General features: G+C 35.5%; 1 protein-coding gene across 3 annotated transcripts in view; it reads right to left on the minus strand.

Moving 5' to 3' along the window:
- LOC109096391 (receptor tyrosine-protein kinase erbB-4-like) overlaps positions 1 to 24,616 on the minus strand; it is a 293,046-nt gene that overhangs the window by 36,060 nt on the left and 232,370 nt on the right. The window contains exons 14-21 of one of the 3 annotated variants that reach the window (XM_042731733.1): positions 22,989 to 23,060; positions 20,026 to 20,119; positions 13,923 to 14,077; positions 12,280 to 12,324; positions 6,317 to 6,449; positions 4,546 to 4,668; positions 3,484 to 3,582; positions 1,093 to 1,275 (exon numbers count right to left, since the gene is read on the minus strand). In XM_042731733.1, the coding sequence (XP_042587667.1) occupies positions 1,093 to 1,275; positions 3,484 to 3,582; positions 4,546 to 4,668; positions 6,317 to 6,449; positions 12,280 to 12,324; positions 13,923 to 14,077; positions 20,026 to 20,119; positions 22,989 to 23,060 (904 nt within the window). Of the gene's footprint in view, positions 1 to 1,092; positions 1,279 to 3,483; positions 3,583 to 4,545; positions 4,669 to 6,316; positions 6,450 to 12,279; positions 12,325 to 13,922; positions 14,078 to 20,025; positions 20,120 to 22,988; positions 23,061 to 24,616 lie in introns of all 3 variants that reach the window. The other 2 variants (XM_042731732.1, XM_042731734.1) reach the window with 2 other exon arrangements.

Below are 24,616 nucleotides of genomic sequence, written 5' to 3' on the forward strand. Positions count from 1 at the left end.
TGTTTCTTGAGTGCCAAATCAACATCTTGGAATGATTTCTGAAGGATCATGTGACACTGAAGACTGGAGTAATGCCTGCTCAAAATTCAGTTTTGCCATCACAGATATAAATGACATTTTAAAATATATTTAAATAGAAAACATTTTTTTTTTAATTGTAACAATATTTCAAAATATTAGTTTTTACTGTATTTTTTTTTAATTAAACGCAGTCTTGGTGACCGTAAGAGACCTCTTTAAAAAAATATTATTAAAGCCTTACCGACCCCAAACTTTAAAAAGGTAGTGTATGTACCCGCTTTTCATCTCTGTCTTTGTAAAACCATAAAACACCATTCAGGCTGTGAATACTTTATCAGTTTTAGTTGAAGTACTTAGCAGTCACATAGCAGCAACTACCACCTGCTGTGAAGCAACTCCTGTATAACCTGGTGCATTCGCATTCAAGAGCCCTTTTTTCTTCGCTTTTAAGAATGTTTTGTAAACAATAACTCCTGAAATAGCTGCTTTGTTACTGTTGTGTTAAATCATTGTTTTTCAAACCCCCCACACAGAGTTGATATACTGTACAGTTCTGCATCTCAGAGGTGTCAGAAGTTTTCCTCTCGAGTGACACAAAGGAAAGCTCCCAGTTACAACGTTGAGCTCAGATCAGACAGAGTGTGCGTGTGCGCTGCTTATCTATCCAAGCAGCCTTTGAGGTGCTGCTGCTCTGAGATCATTCACATGCACTCCTAGTCTGGGAGAAACAGAGACGAGGAAATATGACCACCATTGGTGTGGGAGGAAGATAAACAGAGTGGTACAGACAGCAGACGAGGTAGGGATCCAAAATCAAAGAAATATGGCAAAACGATGCTCGCTGCATGACTGGGAGGAACATCTGAACAGTGTTTTAATGCAAGTTTACACAGCAGACAAAAAAAGTAGGTCATGCAGTAGGTCATTTCTTTCTACTTTAAGTCTCACATCTAAAGAAATTAATAGCACTTTTGATAAAACATGAGCCATATCAAAGGCCACAGATAGATAAGATACATGTTGTAAGAGTGGTCTCCATGAGTAAAGCTGAGTTCAATAGTTAAGTCTTACCTTGGCGATCTGAACACACCAGTTGAGGAGCAATTGGGAGCCGATGTTGTCTTTATGCTCGTGCACGTAGTCCAGCAGACAGCCGTGCGGCATGAGCTGAGTGACCAGCTGAATGGTGGGGCTAAGACACACACCCAATAACCGCACCAGGTGAGGATGCTCCATGCTGGCCATGATCAGGGCCTCCTGGAGGAAACAAAAACAGGAGCTCAGAGCACAGGAAACAATCGATTTCACAGGATGTAAATAAAACACTTTAAACTGTGTTCTTCTTTCAAGTAAATGCATTCAATGAGCTAGTTCTCTTAATGAATAATGCATATATATGTGAAATATTATTGAAATTTAATAGACCTGTTTTCTATTTTAATATATTTTAAAATGTAATTTATTTCTGCGATAAAACAGCTGAAGTTACTCTAGTCATTAGTGTCACATGATCCTTCAGATCTTTCTAATATGCTAATTTAGTGCTTTAAAAACAGTATTTCACACGCATGTGTCATGGTATGCCTATGAATGGTGGTGGATGCTGATGTGGAAGAGAAGAATTGTTGAATTTTTCTTTTTTTTTTGCACACAAAAAGTATTCTCGTAGCTTCGTAAAAATTACGGTTGAAACAATGATGTCACCTGGACTATTTTATCGATGTCTTTACTACGTTTCTTGGCCTTGAATGTGTCAGTTGTATTGCTGTCTATGCAGGCTCAGAAAGCTTTTGGATTTCATCAAAAACATCTTAATTTTGTGTTCCGAAGATGAAAAGAGGTATAATAGGGTTTGGAATGAGATGACGGTGAGCAATTAATGACAGAATTTGCATTTTTGGGTGAACTATACCTTTAATATTATCAGTGTTTAATTTTTTTTTTTTTTTTTTTTTTTTGGAAACCATGATGCATTTTTCCAGGATTCTTTGATAAATAGAATCAAAAGAACCTGATTTTTTAAAACAGTAATTTTTTGTCTTTGCTGTCACTTTTGGTCAATTTAATGCATCCTTGTTGAATAAAAGTGCTTATTTAAGTGTCTTATATTTACCAAATGACAGGAAGTTTAAATTTTAGTTTTAAAAGTGCACACATCTTACATTTACAAACAGATTCAGTGCAGACAATTTATCACAGATTGGTTCTGAAACACTTCTTGCCATGCATGTAAAAACACATACACAGCCATGACGTCCCACTGAGATTCATCTGTGAAACAGCCCCATAGTTACAGTCTGCGAAATGAGGGTAGGATTTATTCACTTTGTTTCACGACACTTGCATAAGCTGGAGGATCTACAAGGCAGTCTTATTACCCATAAATCACTAACATTGCACACTTACATGCTGAAAATGACCATCTATTGTATTCTGAAAGAGTCTATTTCAGTTACTTTCAGTACAGTATGATCAAGCAATCTAGTAAAAAAAATTAGAAATGTGTGTGAAGCATCTCACTAAACGAGAGCACATTTATGATCCTAATTCTGGTTTATATTCAACGTATTTAACCTGTGGTCCAAACAATAGATGGCACAGGGTATACAAGTATCAGAGACTAAGAAAATACAGAACGTAAAAAACATATAATTTCCACAAACACTAAGGGGATAATTCAGAAATAATATCCAAACCTTGGGCCATAAGGTTATATTATCGCAATAAAAGATGCCTCTGCCATTAATATGATTTCAGGCCTTAGAGGGTTCCTCTTACGTTTGTTTGAACGTTTTAAAAACTAAAACAATGTGTAACACACATCCTGTATTCGCAAACACACACACACAGAAACCCATTATCTGAGCACTACATAAAATTACACACTTGACAGTTATATAATGAGCATTCATGCTCCTGCTATTCTCCAGCTGCTGAGATGATTTCGTAAACGCACGCTGCTCGCCCAATCAACAGCGGGGGTCAGCGTCTACATGTCTGATCCGCCTTCACGCGCTTCTGTAGTTTGAGCGCAGTATGAGTGGATCTGTTCATCTGCAAACCCCTAAGAATATTCTGAAAGTGAAATGCCCATTAACACTGATGAATTGTGGGAAAAACGTTACATGGGGGAGTCATGGAGAGACCCCTCTAATACATGTACATATGCACAGATATCTCACTCAAGACAAAGACATGTGGAGCTAAGATCAAAACGGAGCCGCATCTACATGCAAGTGAGCAAACGTGAACATGCTCGCAGAAATAACTTGTTTTAGATTGCACTCATCATGGGTGTGAAAGGCCTTTGGTAAGTGTTTCATAGTCCTTGCATCATCTAAGAGGATGGGCCAATTTGAGGTTTACATGCATTTTTTCTTTTGAACTACTAAAGAGCAGAATATTCGCTTAGTGGAATTACACAAACTACAGTTGCAAGCCTTGCAACAGAGTGACACTCACATCCATGAACTCTACATTGGCTTTTGGGCCAGTCGCCTCGTTCAAGATCTTTATGGCAACGGGAATCTTCACAGTCTCGCCCTCAGGTACCCAGATGCCCTGAAATCACAAAAAAACAAAAACAAAAAAGATATTTCTTAGAGGTATTGGGTGGAGATGTACTTTTTATTTTTTACTGAAGAAAATGTGAATGTTCATGCAAAATTCATTAAAGCTAGGTTGTTGCGAAGGATGCAAAGGTCGTGTTTCTAATACATTGCTAAGGTGTTCTTGGTGGCTGTTAGGGTGTTTTGGATGGTTGGATGTTAATGGTTTAAAAAAGACTATCTTCAAATATCTCCTTCAAAGTAAGTCTATTTGATTTTGTCCACTTGTTTTTGATTTGAAGTGCACTACAGATCAAAAGTTTGGGGTTGGTAAAATTATTTAAATTATTTTAAAAGAAGTTTCTAATGCTAACCAAGGTTGCATTTATCAGGGTAACTAAAAAATAAAAATTATTATTTTTATTAAATGGGGGAAAAAGTTCACAAAAAAAACCTGATTTCAGCTAGTTGCAAAGCAACATTTCTCATTTTAATTTAGTTTAACTTGATGTGCTAAAAAAATATAAAGACATGTATAAAATTGAATAAAAACTGTATCTCAAAGGCAAAAAATAACATTGATATTTATTTGATAGATTCAGCAGTTTTGTGAAATATTATTACTATTAAAAATATTAATGTTTTCATGTTTGAAAAAGTAATTTCATTCTTTAGATGATAGTTTCTTTTTGTATCACTCTAAAAATAGTTTACTGTCACTTTTGCTCAATTTAATGCATACTTTAATACATACTTGCTAAACAGAAGTATTAATTTCCAACCAATAAACAAATAAATAAATCTTACTGAAACCAAGCTTTTGAATGATAATGTTTCATGTCTATGTGAGCAAAAATTCAATAGCTAGCATTAAGAATTTTGATAAACCCCAAGAAATACATGAGAAACTGTACCATGCTGTCCTTAACAAAATATATGGATTAGGTTCCCTCTGTCTCCGCTTTGATGTCATTACCTTGTAAACAGTGCCGAAGGCCCCGGCTCCCAGGATCTTCACCCTTTTCAGCTCAGTCTCTTTCAGAATGCGCAATTGGGCTTGATTCGGGGCCGCACCGCTGGGCGTCAGAGGCTCCACCAACTGAGACACACAAAGCAAAGGAGGAAGACACCGTCAGAGATGCTACAATCAATCTGGGCAATCAATGAATGTTTGGCCCTAACTCAAATAAACTGAAGAGCACAGATCATAGTGTATGAATTCCCTGTAATTTATTTAGTCTTTCTGTGCCATTATGTAGCGCATATCAGAGTTTGGGAGTTCAATCAATTCATAAAAACCCCTGGCGATAAAGGAACTATTGAAATGTGACGAGAGAGAGGGGGACAGAGATAAGAGGAAAAAGCAAAGAGAGAAGATACAGGAAAGAAAGGCAGAAAGAGAGAAGGTTAACCTGATAAAAATATGAACGGAGAGAGTGTGTAGGAGAGAGATTGGGAAGCGTAAGAGAGAATGAGAGATAGAGAGAGAGCGTAAATCAGCCGTTCTATCGACCCTTTGTGGCGTCCCCCGGCTCATCACAGCCGCCTGATTAAAAAACAATAGCACTTCTTCATTTAAATGGAATTGTAAATCAGGAGCCCGGACACAGAAGGCAGAGGAGAGCAAGGGGAGGATGAGCTGTGATCCGGGGAGCTGTCCGCTGCAGGCGGTGCTGAAACACGGATCAGGAACTGTCCATAGTGCTGAATTGTAGTTGCTCCAAGTAGTTGCTACATTGTAGTGCTCCAATGTAATATGAATCTATAGTGAAGGGAACACCCTATTCTGGTGAAAATGGAAATTTGGGACATTCAAGACCATATGGGTTATAAGCATACATAATGATGTCCACTTTCTCACACATGTGCTTCCTTATGTGGCATGCGTGGGTCTGCTCCAGATTATTCTTTGGAGTGTCTGAGGAGAGTGTTATATTCTCTATTCAAAGCCTGAGGCCATACAGATATATGCATGCATGAAGAGGAGGGGTCAGAACCTTTGGGCACAGGAACACGGGATCCTTGCGCAACCTGCACTCTTATGAACCCTCCACCCACACTGTGATATGAAAAATAAACTAAGATATCAGGAGGATGGATAGAAAGAGAATGAGTAAACGAAAAGGAAAGGCAGTAAACATAAAGAGGAAAAAAAATAAGCCATAAGTGAGGCCATCATCACACTATCAAGGACACGATTTTTCATTAATGTTTATTTAATTAACATACACAATCACTTTAAAAAAGGTCCTAAGAGATGCTATTATCCCAATATGAAAAATAAACTACGTATTAGGAGGATGGATAGAAAGAGAAAGTGTAAATGAAAAGGAAAGACAGTAAGCATTAAGAGGGAAAAAAGCCACAAGTGAAGCCATCAGCACATTAGCAAGGACACAATTTTTCATTAATGTTTATTTAATTAACACATACAATCACTTTTAAATAGGTCCAAAGAAAGGCTATTATCCTTAGCAGTGGAATACATTTAGTTTGACTGTTCATGAGGTTCATAATAATCAAAAGCTGACCGTGTGAGGAAGTTTTAACTTTAACAGCATAGGTTCCTTTTTCAACTTATTAAACACTAAATTTAATCAGGAAATGATCTGACTCATCTCCTTTTGCTGGTGGGTACTTCCTCTCGAAGAACCATTTCAAGAGACATACAGAGTGCCATGAGTCCAAGCTTGAACAAAAATAAATAGTAAAAAAAAAACAGGAAAAGAAGATGGACTGTGTCTAACCTCAGTCTCCAGGAAGCGTCTCAAGGCTCTTTTCTTCTTGATGCTCTTCCTCCTTACTGATATGGCAACACTCAGGCCCACAATGATCACCACAAACAATCCTCCAATAACCCCGGCCGCAATGAGGGGAGTCCTGAGGGAAACACATGGGAGAAAACAAACATTAGCCATGTGCAATAACAATAAAGCACTAGGTAATTGGTCCCTTAACACATAAACCAGTGCTTCGTAACTGGTTCTGCAACATGACCAAGATATGTTAACATCAGACTTCCTTAAAATATATATGGGAATGTATAAATAAATACAAAAACATGAATTTATTTATGTAATTATTAACACTACCAGTCAAACGTTTAATATTTTTGAAAGAATATCTTATGCTCACCAAGGCATAATATCCAGTGAAAACAGTATTATTATTGCAATTTAAAAGAACAGTATTTTAATATATTTTAAAATGTGTTTGTGCGATGACAAGGCTGAATTTTTAGCAGCCATTACTCCAGTATTCAGTGTCACATGATCCTTCAGTAATAATTTTAATTATTCTAATAAACATTCAAATAGAAAACTGGTACTTAAACTGTATTAATATTTCACAACATTAAATTTTTTCCTGTATTTTAGATCAAATAAATGCAGCTTTGGTGAGCCTTCTTTCAAAAAACAAATATCATTCCAATTTGTTGACCAGTGTATTTACTTATTTATTTATTTGTTAACTAAATTGAACATTTTCAGAAAAACTCAACAGACTTTTCTGTATAGTTGAGAGCCACTGACATATACTACAGGAGAACAAAAGAGAAGAACAGATCAGTAGAGAAAGCCATCAGAGAAGGGGGCTGAGAATTGCCAATATCCCACAAATGAGCAGGAACCTGAACAAAGCCTTCCTCTCAGATAGAAAAGAGATATTTGGTTGGATGTGCCTGCAAAAAGCCTTCCCAACTGCTGTCATCTTGCATCAGCCTTCTCTGGGCTGTACTTTGAATTTCTATCAGAAAGTGTCCCCTTAGCATTAATGAAAGGCCTAATTCAGTTAGCATGAAAGAAGGCAGCACTAAATCAGCACCGACTGCATACAATACACAGCTTATGCTGTCCTATTACAGGCCTTTCATTAAGATCCAGCTCTTTAGACTGCCAATCTTACTTTCTAATAGTCTCTGCACCTCTTTATCCTTATTTCTAACATCACATGCATATAGAGTTAGAAGGATGGGACAAATAATTGTCCCAGGCCCCAAATATAAAGTCTTCTTTTTAGTTTTTCAGAAAAAGAAAAAAAAAAAGATGTAAGGTGTATACACAGAACGTGCTTATGTTCCCACTGTGCTATTTTTTAATTATTTGTCTAGATAAACACACATTAGATGGGCATCTTTAGCATTTAACATCTCAAAGTTGGATCCAACACTGCATTATTTAAAATATTACATTAAATGCAAAATAACTACATTTCTTTTATGCAGACACATAATGTTTCTGACTGACTAGAAAAGAGCAGACTGGCCTAAATTTTTTTTATTTATTAATTTTTTTTTTTTTTTGCTTTTTGCACAAGGTACTTATTTTTGTGATATCTGACAGGTTGTAGAACATTTTTTATTCAATAAAACAAATCACTTACAGCACATTTAATATCTTAATTACGACATACTGGCAAGAAGCCTGGGCTTAAAATGCATCTTGGGACCATTCCGTTTTATTCTGTTCTGTTGTGCTTGTCCAGTTGCTTCCTGTGAGTATAGCTCTGTAAGGAAGGGTTTAGTGCCTTCAAATAAGGTGTTTGTGTTAGGTCTTCCCTTCTGTATAAATTTAGAACTGTAAGTTTGTAGAATGGAAATGAAATCCCACCCAATAAGGCGAGGACAGTGAAGCATTGCCCAGGCATGATGAGCGATAGACTGCTAGATTATCTCTGGGTGAGATGAGAATCTCTCCCGTTAATTCGATATTGATCTGCAGTCACAACACAAAGCTTATGAGCCACGGAGACCATAGCCGAGTGCATACCATCACCCTCTGAAGCCTGTGCGAGTGTATAGATCCAACATTGCGTGAGGGAGCTTCTCTTGCATTGACAATGAGCAGGCAATTATGTTGATGCTGCATTGCTGTCAGCACGTAGTGTGGCACTGCCGTATATTGCAGGGGAAGGAGGACAGGATGTCTGACATCTTGTTTTATGTAACCTGCCATGTCTTTTGCAAATGTGCAAGAGAGAGTCTAGATAGAAACACTTAGAATACACATTACAGAGAGTTTAAACTAGGATTTTTGAAAGTCTGGTGGAGATTCTGATGTCCTAGACAAAATAAGACACAACCCACCCATCCCACTTATGTGGAATTGTATTATATAAGAAGAAAAAGAATACATACATAATTTAATAATTGAATCGATCTATCTACTGTATCTTTCTATTAAAAAATAGTATATATTTATAACATTTTAAATAAGATATAAACAATAAACAACCATTCAAAAGTGTGATGTCTGCGATTTTTTTTTTTTTTTTTTTTTTTAAGAAATTAATACTTTTATTCAGCAGGGATGGATTATACTGATTAAAAGAGAGAGTGAAGACATTTAAAATTTCTATTTCAAATAAATGCTGTTATTTTGAACATTCTGTTCATCAAAAAATCCTGAAAAAGGCATCACTGTTTCCGCAAAAAATATTAGCCAACCCAGCTGATTTCAACATCGATAATAATTAGGAATGATTCTTAAGTACCAAATCAGCATATTAGAATGACTTCTGAAGGACCATGTGACACTTAAGATTGAAGTTATGGCTGCTGAAAATTCAGCTATGCCATCACAGTAGTAATTACATTATAAAATTTATCAAAACAGAAAACAGTTATGTAAAATTGCAATAAGATTTCACAATAACACTATATTTTTGATCAAATCAGTGCAGACTTTGCCAACATGAGGGACTTCCGAATTATAATGTACAGTATGTCAACAATGTACAGTATGTCTTTTGTGACAGTACATAGAAGTAGATCGAAGTAGTAATCTATCTATATAAACCCATACTGACTCATACTCAGAATTCATGCTCTGTATTTAACCCATCCAAAGTGCACACACACAGCAGTGAACACACACACACACCGTGAACACACACCCAGAGCATATATATATGCTCATGGAAAAGTTCATTTGTTTTTGTAACTTATTCCAAAAAGTGAAACTTTCATAAACTTTCATAAAAGTTTTTTGTTTTAATTTTGATCATTAGAGCTTACAGCTCATGAAAGTCAAAAATCCAGTATCTCAAAATTTACAAAAAGATTTACAAAACTAGTTTCTAGTTCTTTTAAGTATGTTCATTTATGCACTTAATACTTGGTCGGAGCTCCTTTAGCACAAGTGACAGCATCAGGGAGGTGTGGCATGGAAGCATTCAACCTGTGGCACTGCTGAGGCACTATTGAGCCTTCAGCTCATCTGTATGGTTAGATCGACTGTTTCTCATCTTTCTCTTGAAAATATCCCATAGATTCAGGTCAGGCATGTTGGCACAATCAAGCACAGTAATATCATGGTCAGCAAACCACTTGGAAGTGGTTTTGGCACTGTGGGCAGGTGCTAAAGTCCTGCTGGAAAAGGAAATCAGCATCTCCATAAAGCTTGACAGCAGATGGAAGCATAAAGTGCTCCAAAATCTCCTGTTAGATGGCTGCATTGGCTTTGGACTTAATAAAACACAAGGACCAACACCAGCAGACGTCACGGCTACCTTCCAGTCTTTAAGGAACTTAACTTTACATTTAATATGCTTTGATACAGCAATCTGTGAACAGCCACCCCTTTCAGTAATGATCTTCTGTGACTTACCCTCTTTGTGGAGGGTGTCAGTGATTGGCTTCTGGATCATTCCCAAGTCAGCAGTCTTTCCCATTATTGTGGTTTCAAAAAACAAGAAATACCCAGAATTTATACTTTAGGGATGATCACTTAATGACACTCAAATATAAATATTCTAATATTTTGAGAACATATGAATGTTTTACCTTTTGAAATAAGTTAGTACAACAAAGGAACTTTTTCACAATATTCTAATTTCTTGAGATGCACCTGTATGTATGTATACACACACACACACACACACACACACACACACACACACACACACACACACACACACACACACACACACACACACACAATTAAAATAAGGAATCATAAATTAAATATACTTTCATTGTATGGATAAATATACAAATAACATTAAATGATCACTCATGCTTTTTTTGTAAAGACATCATCTTTATCTGACTCTACAGGCTGTTGTGAATGTTGGCTATCACTCGCCTCTCACCTAGTCCACATTAGAGATGTTCACCTCTGTCCTGAGCTTGTTTGGTCTCCAAGGATAGTACTGTGTTTTATCAGGATTACTCCCTGCAGCCTTTACTCTGATAGTCTGCCCAAACAAGCAGCATACACTCTTGTTCTATAACACTATTAGGACAGGACCGAACTACGTGTATGTGTGTATTGATATTGTGTCTTCATATAAAGCCTGGTCCACATTACAGCTTATTCTAGCCAAAAACCATCATTAGAAGTGTTCAATGAAGAACCTCTATATCCCAGTGGACATAAACGTGTGTGCCCTGTCTGCAAGCATCTAAAAGGAGCCAATCAGACTGAAGCTTGTGAGAAGTTTTTGCCCTAGTTATTTTCAATATGCATCAAGTAGTCTGTGAACCCTTTGTGGTTGTGATGTCTGAGGCCGAGACAAATGATTTCTAGCTTCGGCTTCTCTCTGCCCTGCCAGGACTGTGTGTAACATAATGGCAGATCTGAAACAGCAAACGCATTTGCTCTGAGCAGTTAATGGTATTTTGTTCCAACTCTCCCATGAGAGCAAAAGAAAGTGATATCAATTTATCAAATATGCCATGAAGCAAATGTGCACGCACACACACACACAGGCCTCACAGCAGCACATTAATCACAGAACTGTGGCCTGGTCATTATATAACTTTCCTTTTCCCATCTCACGTTCTTGTGCTAAAGCAGAGCTGTATGTTGAAAGGCAGCTGGCGTTAAAACAATGAGCCGTGTGTGTTAATGATGTCATCAGCGCAGGAATGAGCCAATCAGATGCAGCTGGGTTTGACAAACCGAGAGCGTTGTACTGTACAGTGGGAAACTACTGTACTTTTCTCATTCAGTATAATAATGTTTAAATAAAAAAGGGATTAAAATCACAAATTTGCTTTTTAAGTTAGTTACCTAAAAATTTAAATGAAAAATACAACATTAAATGAGCTATTAAATATTAAAATTAAAATGATTTCCATCAGTGCTTTTCTTTGCAACTTTAAAAAATTTAAATTAAAATTTTTTTTTTTTTTTTAATTTGTTCTTATTTTTTCAGAGATTTCTAATGTAGTCTTAGACATTTGCTTGTGTATAGAAGCCTTGCAACTTAATTACTGCTATGACATAACTGTGTGTGGTGTCAAGGATCTCCAGACACAGTGATTCTCTATTGATGCCAGTGTGACTAGAATCAAGTGCTGGACATTGGGCAGAACACCAAAATAGATGCCATGAATAAATAATGGCTTAAGGGAGGCCAAGCGAGACAGAAAATAAAGATGAGAGAAACTGGTGCCAAGACTCTGACCTTGCAAATCTTCTGACAGTAGAAGTCACTGTGTATGAGTAGTATATGTGTGAGAAAGTAGTGCTGCTACAGTACATCATTGCTGTTCGAGTTTAGACTTGTAGTAAGTAAAATGAAACATTTTTTAAATTAAAAATGCGCGTTATTGGAGTCGCGAGTGACACTAGTTTGAGTCCCAACTCCTTGTTCTTTCCTGGTTATGCACCCCTCTTTACCCAACCACTGCTTCTATTGTTCTCTTATTGTCCTCTCCATTAAAGGTGAAGAAAAACTCAAATATGTATAAAGATTTGTGTACCTGTCCATCATGCCAATGCAGTCTTGTAGACGAGGTCCTGTGCATCTGAAACAATAAAGAATATGAATGAACATAAAACATAAAGTAAGCAAACATATAAGACAGCTACACACTCATACACATATTTACTTAGCTATCTAAATGGGGTCATTATATATACTTCTATTGACTTTATATACAGCTAGTTACAAATTATTAAACTTGACTTTAACAGAAAACATTCTGCATTTTTTTTAATTTTAAAACTTTTTTTTTTTTTTTTTTTTTTTTTTACTTTTTATACCGTTTATACAAATGAGCATGTTCCAAAAAGGACCACTTATAGGTACAAATTTGTCCCCAACATATGGTTTGGTACACATATACATAGATACACACACATACACACATATATAGATAGACAGATATACATATATATGTATAAACTGTATTTAACTATTTATACCTACATATTTATGGTCTCCACTTAAGTGCTTCACTTAAAACATTTATTTACTACAATATATATATATATATATATATATATACATATACATATACATATATATATATATATACATATACATATACATACATATACATACATATACATATACATACACATACATATATATACATATACATATATATACATATACATATATATATATATAATATATATATATATATATATATATATATATATATATATATATATATATATATATATATATATATATATATATATATATATATATATATCAGGGTCTTAAACTAAGAATCAATTCATTGAAAAAAGACAGTTTGAAAATATTCTTAAAAACAAATCATGCAGCATCTAACAGCAACATTCTTCCTATTGAAGTTTAAATTAGAGATGCTGTTTACATCAAAATCCTCCATCTAAACCCTCTCATACTCGCAATAATGATTGTCAATCTAATCTAATGACTATCTTTAGGCAACTTAACTATCAAATAAAAAACACATTAAAATCATCTCAGTCCTCCTTAATTTTATATTGACACAATTCATCACTAATCTATCAGTGCTAGACCTATTTTAATAAACCTGTCTCTTCTGTCTTTTCCTTGACGTCTGAGTTCCTGCCCTTCCATCCTGATGCTCATAGCTTTGTCGGTTTGTCAGCTCACCGCTAGCGTTTCAAAGCTCAACGTCACTAATCGTCCCTGGCTGACAGAGATCCCAGATACGACAGTCAGCAGTTGAGGGCTTTCATGTGACACAGGAGGCAGAAAAGTGAATCCGTGACTAAGTGTGAAGATTCCTTGAGTGGATAATGTTTTTCTGCAGGAAATCTGAGCCGTCTCTCATGTAACCCCCAAGGGGCTGAGGTTAAGTTGCAGGTGCCCAGCCGGATAACTTCGGAGAGCTTGATGGATATCATTTAGACTAAAGTTGGATGGCAGAGACGCAGCAAGGGCAAACTCCTTCCTCTAAAATTAATGATGCTTTATGCACAGCCAGCTCCGAGGACACAAGTGATCTAAAAAGGGTCAGTGCACTGACAAATAGGCTATCCGAACTTCCTGAGGCTAGAACTGACGTGGCAAACAAGCACAGGAAGTAGCTGGACCACTACAGATATATTTCCCACACACACACACTCACAAATTGCAAACATTTAACAAACACTTTCATACCCCTGGGTACAGTTGACATGGCAGGGGTGACACTCATTGTTGGCCTCAGCATATTTGAAGATGAAGCTGTTTGCTCCCTGTAGACCATCAGGGCATTTCTCCACACAGTTGGGTCCATCTTTAAAGTGAAGACATTTAACACAGTGATCAGGACCCTGCAAGAGAGCAAGAGAAAGAGGAGAAAAGAGACACATAAAATACCAGCAACTATGGATAATAACCATCCCTCACTACACACACAATGACCATAACAATCAGCCGGCACAGGATTTATAGCGGTAATATGGAGAGAGGAGGCCAAAGAGAGGGAATTGTTAGCTTGGATATCAATATGAGCACCCTTAGAGTCATCCAAGCACCTCATCAACCAGAAAGACAAATAACACTTCCTGGACAATAGGAAGAGATGTTCCGTATTGTTCTATTAACACACACGGCACCCACGTAACCTTGAGGAACATCTGTATACGAGTGTATCTGTCTGTGCTCATTGAGACCGAGGCAGATATGTGTTTCTTTATGAGCCAGTCTCTTGTGAGAGATGAATAAATGCCTTGCAGCAATTACAGCTGCTCTTCATTTCACGCTGTAAACCGCCTCTGATGCAATAAAGCAGCAGAAGGCACCCAGACAGGGCTGTGAGAGACAGGCAGCATGCAACAGACACCGCGTCAGGTCCACCAACCTACTTTTCCATCAGTATTAAAAGGCATACACTACTGTTCAAATTTTTGGTGTCAGAGTTTTCTTTTTTTAAAGAAATTAATACTTAAATTTGTAAAGAAGCATTAAAGTGACAGTGAAGAAATTTATAATGTTACAAAAGATTTTTATTTAAAATAAATGCTTTTTTAACTGCATTTTAAAATATATTACATAGTATATTAATATTAATTGTAATCATATTTCCCAATATTATTGTTTTTACTGTATTTTTATATATAAAAAAAGCCTGCTGGGCATAAAAGACTTTAAAAAAATTTAAAAAAAAATCTTACAGGCCTCAAACTTTTAAACGGTAGTATAGTTGGAAAAAAAGTAAACATTAACTAAAAATAAAATAAAATAAAATAAAATAAAATAAAATAAAATAAAATAAAATAAAATAAAATAAAATAAAATAATGTCCTTGTTACAGTGTAATTATACATTTAAGTACTGAGTAATTTCAATTAACAACATGTATTTACTATAGGGTTAGGTTTAGGATTAGGGTTTGGTTTAAGGTTATTGCATGTAATTATGCATAATTTTGTGCTAATACTACAGCTATTACATGTAATGTGTAACAAGGCTATTTTAAAATAAAGTATTACCAATAAAACTTAATTTATTTACAATATTAACAAAAACTATAATAGATTAGATTAGATTAGATTAGATTAGATTAGATTAGATTAGATTCAACTTTATTGTCATTGCACATGTAAGGTACAAGGCAACGAAACACAGTTAGCATCTAACCAGAAGTGCAATAAGCAGTAAGTACAGAAAATACAGTGTCTACATATCTACTAATAGTAAATACTTAAATATACTGGTCCTGAACAATACGTTCACTGTATAGACAATAAAAAGATATTTTACAAAATATCTTCTTTTTAAAAGTCACACATATTTGGAACAACATAAGAATGATGACAAATGTTATTTTTGGGTGAACTATCTTCATCATTTCTCATCCACGCTCTACTATTGCTATTAAGTGGCTAAAAACAAAACAAATGAATAAACATTCTACCACAACTAGGGCAAATCTCTGATGACTAGCATGCTGCTCTATTCAGCAATGCATTATTCATTTTAGATATTAATAAATCTATTGCATTTATTCTACCTTCAAGTCTTATCAGAATGATTGTACTTTTGAGAATATCATGCATGAGCATCACTAGAATGTCGTAATTACCAGTGGGGAAACTCTGGATATTCATTGAGTTTGGGGGCATGTTAATTAAAGAATCCTGGCGGAAGCAAATTAGTATTGGTCATAATTAAGTTTCAATTGTGAATGTTGACAGAACAGTTTGGTTTGCATGCACTGCACGTTGCTTTAAAGCTTCCCCAAAATACTACTCATTTAGCTGGTTTGTGAGATGACAGGCTTGGCTACAGAACTACATTTCCCATCATTCTCTGAGGGAGCACAAGAAGATAAATCACATGAAGCATTAATCAAACACCTAATGTGCATCATTTTGTTATTTTAGCTCTGAAAAAGCGTACTGTACTTCTTGGTAAGTAAAAATGAGGAAAGAAATACGATAGCCCAGCGCGTCAATTTGATTCTGACATTCAGAGTGCCAAAATCAAGCGTAGCGTGTCACATAGATAAAGGTGGATGTAAAACTCCTCCAAGGCGAGGTTAGCTAGAAAGCATAATCACTTTCTCTGTTAATTGGGCTGCTTCTCCAGACACCTGCTGCACACAAATCTCCATTTCCTCTCCACACACAAAACACTGTTTGTTAGTGTTGTTTAATTATGCCTTAGTGAAACAGATGTTGCTGATTGTTTCACAGGTAGATTAGAACACTCAGCATTTAATCTGTGCTAATAACAACAAACATTTAAACAGTTTAGCTAAGCCTGGCCTACGTCTGAGAGGCCTATGGTTGTATATGTGTGTTAAAAGTCCTTAGTGGAAAAAGTCAGTTAAGATAAGATAATTTCCAGTTCATTTGGCGATCACTTTTACTTGTATATTTTCTCTCATGGTGTATTTTAGGACCATGTAGATATATTTTTTTATATTTTGAAGGAAGTTAAGCATCATTATTCTTTAAATTAAAATAACTTGTCTGCATGTAAATGTACTTTTTTTTTCTCAAAAAACAATTCTCATAATATTTTCATTACTGTAATTTAGATAGATTACATATGACACATTTTTACATTACTGTAATGACAATTGTAAATACATTCGCTTAACTGTCATAAAAACAACATATATAATAATAATATAATAATAGATAACATTTCACATTCTGGATTTATTTTTATTATTATGTAAATCGTCGCTGCCCGATGAAACTCACGTATGTCCAAAACGGTTACTTTTCAGGAAGTGAAAAAAACACCGTATTTCAAAAGCAGTTGAATGTAGCGTTGTCATACTTGGTACGGCATCTTAACATGTAACCATATTCTTGCCAGTGTAATGATATAATCCACATTTGACCAAAATTAAGTTTAAATGGACATACGTGCATATTTTACAGTAACGGTGGTCGATACGCGTTCTTCCGATCATTAATTATAATGGCCAAGTCGCGTTTCATATTGACAGATGAATACGCTCAGTTTATTAAATAGCCTACGTCTTAGTTTATTAAATACGCTTAGTTTATTTAATATTAATTATAAATTTATTAAATGTCTCTTGCAAACTATGAAGGGACAATGAATCAATACACTGACAGTCCTACTGTAATTTTGTCACTCCTAGACGTACGTCTGGCGTCAGGGGGGAAACGTTTACCTCGATGAAGGAAAGTCATTGTCTCACCAGGCTATGTTTATTTGGCAATGTATTGCAAAAAAGAAAAGCGAAACTTCACGAGACCGGCGAGATGCTTCCACAGGGCGGGAGATACGCGGCGTGATTGACAGCTTTGACACCAAATGGATATACGTGGAAATCTGATGACATGATTTCACAACTTTTCATTGGCCATTTAGATATGTGAAGCATACTGTATACGGAAATGAACCTGGACATTCAATCCCTCGAAAAATCTCAAAATAGGCAAAATGGACATACGTGGTTTTCATCGGACAGCGACGAAATATTACAGTTATATTCTTTTTTATGTAATATATGATTTTTATTTCAATTGTGTGTGTATAAATAATAATAATAATAAAAAAAAAAAATATATATATATATATATATATATATATATAGATAGATAGATAGATAGATAGATAGATAGATAGATAGATAGATAGATATACAGTATAGATCATAATATCTATATCTATATCTATATCTATATCTATTTATAAATAACTGAACATAAATATAGGAGCCTGAGAAAAAATGCAAATTTTAGAAGAAAATTTCATACAGCACTATAAAAAAATATTATATATATATATATATATATATATATATATATATACACACACACACACACACACACACACACACACACATATATATATATGACAATCTTTGCTAAACTAGTTTGATTGTTACTTTGATAAATTAGTTTGACTTTAATTTGACAACAACAGAAATCTTTGCTAAATTACTTTAATTGTTTGTGTTAGTTGGCTGGTGGCACATTGACTGAACAACTTCAGAAATGAATAGATAACAGGCTGTGATCAAGCTAAATCTGCATGAAAGAGAGAATTTGTCATTAAAATTTCAAGACACAGGCCAAAAAAAAAAAAAAAAGATACTGGACACGTACAGATTTTTGAGTTTATTTCTGTCTATGTTTGTGCTGATATGGGTCTCTAAGGGCTTATGATCATGTCATTTGCGAGACCTTTCTGTTTGACTCGAGCAGACAACAGCCCGAGGCCTTCGTGCATTAGAGACGCATTGGCTAAATCCTTATTTGGTAACACACACACAAGCGCACAGCCGTACGCACCTTGTCATGTAGTCATCAATTTAAACCAAAGTGCTTGAGGCTGTTTTGAAAAGGGGCAGTGCTGAGCATACAGCGCATCTGTGGTAATGTCTCTCTAACCTGATCAGATTCATGGACATCCAAACAGCTTATTCATCCCACTCTCAGGTGTCTCCTATGGGGCAGGACTCTCTGTAAACACTTGCCAAGATTAGGCAACTTAATCTACTTTCTCACTAAATTAACAAGAAGCAAAATCAATCCCACGGCTGCAAAAGTACACTTCAGCAAGGGATTCAATTAATCATTGGACCAAGCCAATCGAAGGCAGTGTCTGCCGTTCAGCTCTGTTTGTGCTTTAAGCTAATAGATATTGAAAGAGATTGCACTGAAATAAATGAATATAATCATATAATCCAAAATTAACAATTACCAAGCGCCAAGTGCAAGAAAAATCAGATTTGGAGAGTGAACTTGCAAAATCTTAGTATAATAACATCTCTTGTTGATATGGTCTATCAAAAAAACATATTTTCTTTGCTGCTGCACCAGATATTTTTAAATTAAGCACCACAATGTAAAGTGAAAATATAAAGAAGAGAGACTATTCAGAGACACTATTCTGAACATCTTTAACATTCAAGTACAAAATCAGCTAAGTTAATTAATTAGCAATGAGAACAACAAATACAGATAATATATATATATTCTTAAAAAAATTATTGCTTTGGATACAAAAGGTCTGCTAAATGACTAAATGTAAATGTATAAACACAAACACATGCATGCATATATTTAAGAAAAATGTTATGTTTATAATATTAAATATATCTATATATATAATCAAAATATATACTGTATGTGTGTGTTTTTATATATACATAATAAATATACACAGTACGCACACATATTATGCAAACAAAAACGTTTATTTTGGATGCACTTAATCGCAATTAATCGTTTGACAGCAATATATATTGTTTTCATTGTACTTATTGTTCTCATTGCATATATATTCTTTCCAACCTCACACTTGAGTGTAAACTTAATAAGAAATATAGCATATACTGTATATGCTTTTACTTTTATTAAAGCTGCATTTAAAAACACAGTAAAAACAGTTATACTTTTAAATATTGTAATATTATAATTTAAAATAGCTGTTTTCTGGTTCAAAATTTGCTCCCAATAATTGTTCCTGTGATGACAAAGCTGAATTTTCAGCAGCGATTTCTTCACATTATTTTTCAAAAACCATTCTAATATACTGATTTGGTACTTAAGAAACATCTCTTATTACTACCAGTGTTAAAAAAGCTATATTTTTGTGGAAATATTTGATGAATAGATAGCATGCAACTCTTTTGTAATATTAAATGTCTTTACTATGACTTTTGATCAATTTAATGTGTCCTTGAATAAAAGTTTTTATTTCTTGGTACAGTTTTGCAAGTGTTGTTTTTAAAAACTGATAAAATAGGCTTATTGTTTTAGAGGAGAAATGAGACTGAACTCACAGGCCCAGTGCAGGTAAGACCGTCATCATCCGCCACCTCACACTGTGCATCACACTCCAGACACACTGAACCGTTTGCGAACTCGCGTACATCCCTGTAAAACAGAAAGAGAAAGGGAACAAAGCCAAACATGAGGTAACATAACACGTTACAATGACATAATTACCACTTCAGAACACTCAAGGTTCAGATAGAAAAAAACATGTCAATTTTTAAAGTTCTTCCAGGAATTCCTACTCAAAGATCTAAACTATTCAATCACTAGCCTTTTAAAGTCAAGTCAACTTTTCATTTTCAGACCAGATATTGTCAGTCGTTAAATACACTTCAGATTTCAGGACTTGAATGAGGAAAGTCTGAATCACAGGCAGTAAAAGAAGAGCCATCTCACAAAACAGACTGGTAGATTGTGAAAGAGCAGCCAAAGGGAATTCAGCGCCCGAGGCACTGCAAGGCCATAGGGAGGCAACAGTGGAATCTAACACATCCGCCGGGTGTTTACTGCACTTCTCAAGCGGCTGCCACAGCTGGCAAACACAGTTACTATTGACCAAAAGCAAACAGTGAGCCTTCACCACCTATCGAGGTGACAATTCATCAAGCACATTCAGGGACACCTCAAAACACCACACTGAGGAAATCAGCCAGGGACCTCTGAAACAAATGATCACAAAATGGTTCAATACGGGCAAACACAGTCGCTTCCTAGTCCCATCACTCCTCTGAAGACTGTAGTGACATTTCAGAAGCTGACATCCGTTGGCGTGACAAGTGGAGGATGGTGGCTTAGCGAGAGAGAAAAATATGTATAGCAAAGGCAATTTTCTATTACTAGTGACGTGTTACCCCAATGAGTGCTAAATTAAGTGACATTTAATTATTCTTTATCTAAAAAGCACAGCACATTTTAAATAGACTGTGAGGAAAGCTTGTTGAAGACCCTCTTATCATTAAAGGACTTTTATGTAAACGTTAACTTCACAGGCTCTGTGGTGTTTGCATGTTCGGTCTCCACCACGTTTCGTGGTTCACTCTGTGTTCTCTCAAAAATCCAACATGAAATGTATTAATACTACTATAAAGAAAAAAATATTAACATGACTGGCTGAATTTTGTAGATTCATAAACAACAACAGAAGTGTGATTCACAAGCTAAATACAAAAGATACACTACTGTTCAAAAGTTTGGGGTCAGAATGACATATACATTTTCTTTATATCTTTAAAGGGGTCATATGATGCAATTAAAATTTTTCCTTTGTCTTTTGAGTGTTACAAGCTCTTGGTGCATAAAGAAGATCTGTAAAGTTGCAAAGACTAAAGTCTCAAATCCAAAGAGATATTCTTTATAAAAGTTAAGAGTCAACCACGTCCTCCAAAAACGGCTCATTCTAACACGCCCCCACATGTCTACATCACGATGTGGGAAGATTTGTATCACACCATCCAAATGTTCACACAAAGAAAGAAGGCGTAACTTTTATCCTTGCTGTTGTCACCGCCGCCATGTTATGGAGACTCTGTGCGTTTTGTTATGAAAGCGAAACTACTTCGTTTGGTTTTGCAAAAGAGGACACAACTAGAAATCAGTGGTTAAGTTGTATTTACAACACTGTTCCAGAACAGTTCAACCAAAATATTCAGATGTGTGCAGCGCATTTTACGGGGGATGAGGACTGTTTCCTGAATCAGTTACAATGCGTCTGTGGCACAAAGGCTGTTTCTATAAAGTGGGGCAATTCCAACTTTGCAATAACAGTCTGGCGCTTCTGACTTACAGCCTGTAAGTATGTTTACATCTTTAAAGAATTTGCCACTGTTGATTCAAACACGAGTTTTGAGCAGTGTAGAGTAGCGCTGGTTGTTTGTTGTTTCGACGTGTTTCAGAAAGGCAACAATTATGTACAGTATGTGGAATTTTTTTTTGTTACCTTATTTTAACCTTAAACTGCATAAACATTGCATTACACCAAATACACAAAATAATGTTTTTTTTAGCAACATCTTTTGAGCCCTTTAAAATCGTTTATACTCTCCAATGCCTAAAATGAGTAAAATAGTAACACTGTGAAGAATTATTACAATTAAAAATAACTGTTTTCTTTTAATACACTTTAAAATGTAATTTATTCCTGGAATGGTAAAGCTGAATTTTTAGCAGCCATTATTACTCCAGTCTTGTTACACGATTCTTTAGAAATCATGCTAATATGCTAATTTGATGTTCAATTTCTTATCATATCAATGTTGAAAACACTTGTGCTGCTTAATATTTTTGCTGAAATGGTGAAGATTTTGATGAATATAATGTTGAAAAGAACAGCATTTATTTTAAAATAGAAATACTTTAAAACACTAAAAATCACACTTTATAAATTTAATGCATCCCCACACAAAAAAAAAATTACACATCACATTAAAAAAACAAAAAAAACTGACTGACCCCAAACTCTAGAATCATAATGACCTCCCTAATATCATCTGACACTGAAAACTGTGCTCTAGCAATTCCATAGGGCCATCTTCACTTCAAATGCAGTGCATTTGGATCACAAAGCTATCTGCAATTGATTTACCTGTATTTAGCACTAGCCACTTGTGATCCAATACCTGAGACCAGCTGTGCAGACCACACAACAAAAACTGTCATAATCATTTTCAAAAACTTTTAGATACAGCTCAAACACACCACAGTAGACTTTTTTTTTTGGTTGTTTGTACCCAAATACAGAGTGAATCATCTTGTGTGAACAGCGAGTGTGACCGCAGAGGTCGACAACCAGTGGAGAGAGAGAGAGAGAGAAAACACAGACTCTGAGATCACCCTGAAAAACAGATATATATATACACACACAAACAAACAGCACAGATATTGGAGCACTGGGTGACGCGTGTGGGACGGGTGAGTAGGCAGACGTGACAGTGCAAGACAGAGAAGCGTCTGTGGCCATGCCGTGCCGTACCTCTCCAAACCCGCCTCCCGCTTCTCGACCACATAGGGCCTGGTGAGCTGCTTGGGCTTAGAGCCGGCCAGTCTGCAAGGCAAAAGAATCATGTGGGACGATCGCAGGGTGCACGATCCCTGGTGCTGATTTACTTTCAACGAACATGGATATGGCATACATATAAAAAACAGGCACCCATCCATGTTTGTCCTAGTTAAAACACACAAAGGACGAGCCTCCTTTTTAAATGGGCAGATGCTGTTGTTTTAGAATGTGAAAATGAATGCCGTTTGTTTATTGTCTTGTTTTAGCTCTGGGCAAAGGAGAAAATAAATTTCACTGCTTCGCTCAGTCAAATCAATCAAAAGCTGATATTCGTCTTTCCCTTCGAGCAGTACGTAAGCACACAACAAATAAAGTAGGAACTCAAAACCAATCTGTAAATTACCTTCTTCACTGCACTGATCAACACCTTTAGTGTTTACTTATTCCAATTCTCTAAACCAACAGAAAGAGCTTATCAGTGCCAAACCATTTTTTAAGGAATAAGACAAACACTCGCTACCAAAAATAATTTTCATGCTGGTTTGGTACTGGTTGATTTTCTGGTAAATATGGAAGCCTTGCTGGTTTAGCTAGTTAAGCAGGAACATCAGCACATCACACAACTTTCTGAATCTACAGCGCCTCGGAAAAGAAAATGATTAGTTTTACCCAGGGTTGTTTAGGAATTTATGATGAGATAAAGACACTGGGTACTGTGAAATAACACAAAGACAATACATAAATAAATAAACTGTCAATATATTACTGGCTGCACACAAAACAAGAAAGGACAACAAGAAAAGACACGGACTTCCAAAATATGCCTTTTAGAGTGCTTTGGCACACTTTACAAATCCACCCACTCTACTTTCATGTGAGATTAGTCAAACCATGTACTTTATATCTACAGCATTTGTGCTTTTATTAAATAGTTTTTTTTTTTGTTTTTAATGAAGGTTAAACTTACTCTACTGCACATTTTTCCTACTTTTTAAATGCCTTTTCTTCAAAAAGAAAATATACAGTAGAACTGTCTTTGTCTATACAATGAAAGTCAGTGGGGTTCAAAACAACACTGGACCCCATTGTCTTTCAGTGCATGGACAAAAAGCGATAAGACATCTTCTTAAAAAACTTTTTTTGTGTTTCACAAGAAATAAGTAAGTGAATGACACAGAGGTAGGTAACTGATAACAGAAATAACATTTTTGGGTGAACTTTACCTTTAAAGTTTAGATTATATCATTTTATATTTGTCACAGAACCAGTCTATCAAGCATAAGCTATGAAAATCCACCATAAAAATTAAATTGTTTAAACATTTAATAATATCAAAAAAGCATACATTTATGTCATGAAGAATTATGTTATTTTGTGGAATATATATATATATATATATAAGTCCACAGGGTCAAAAGTGCCCATAGTTGAGGGAACAGTCATATGTGTGTCTGTTTATCTGCTCTAAATCTTTGTGCCTTTGTGAAAACAAAACCAAGGCTTTACTCAGTTCTTCATTCTGTCACGGTGCTCCACACACTGCTGTATTTGGTGTAGACGTCATATGAGGTAGGAGATGTACCCAGCCCATCTAGCTCATC

Source organism: Cyprinus carpio, chromosome B9, assembly GCF_018340385.1.
Source record: "Cyprinus carpio isolate SPL01 chromosome B9, ASM1834038v1, whole genome shotgun sequence".
Taxonomy (NCBI): Eukaryota; Metazoa; Chordata; class Actinopteri; order Cypriniformes; family Cyprinidae; genus Cyprinus; species Cyprinus carpio.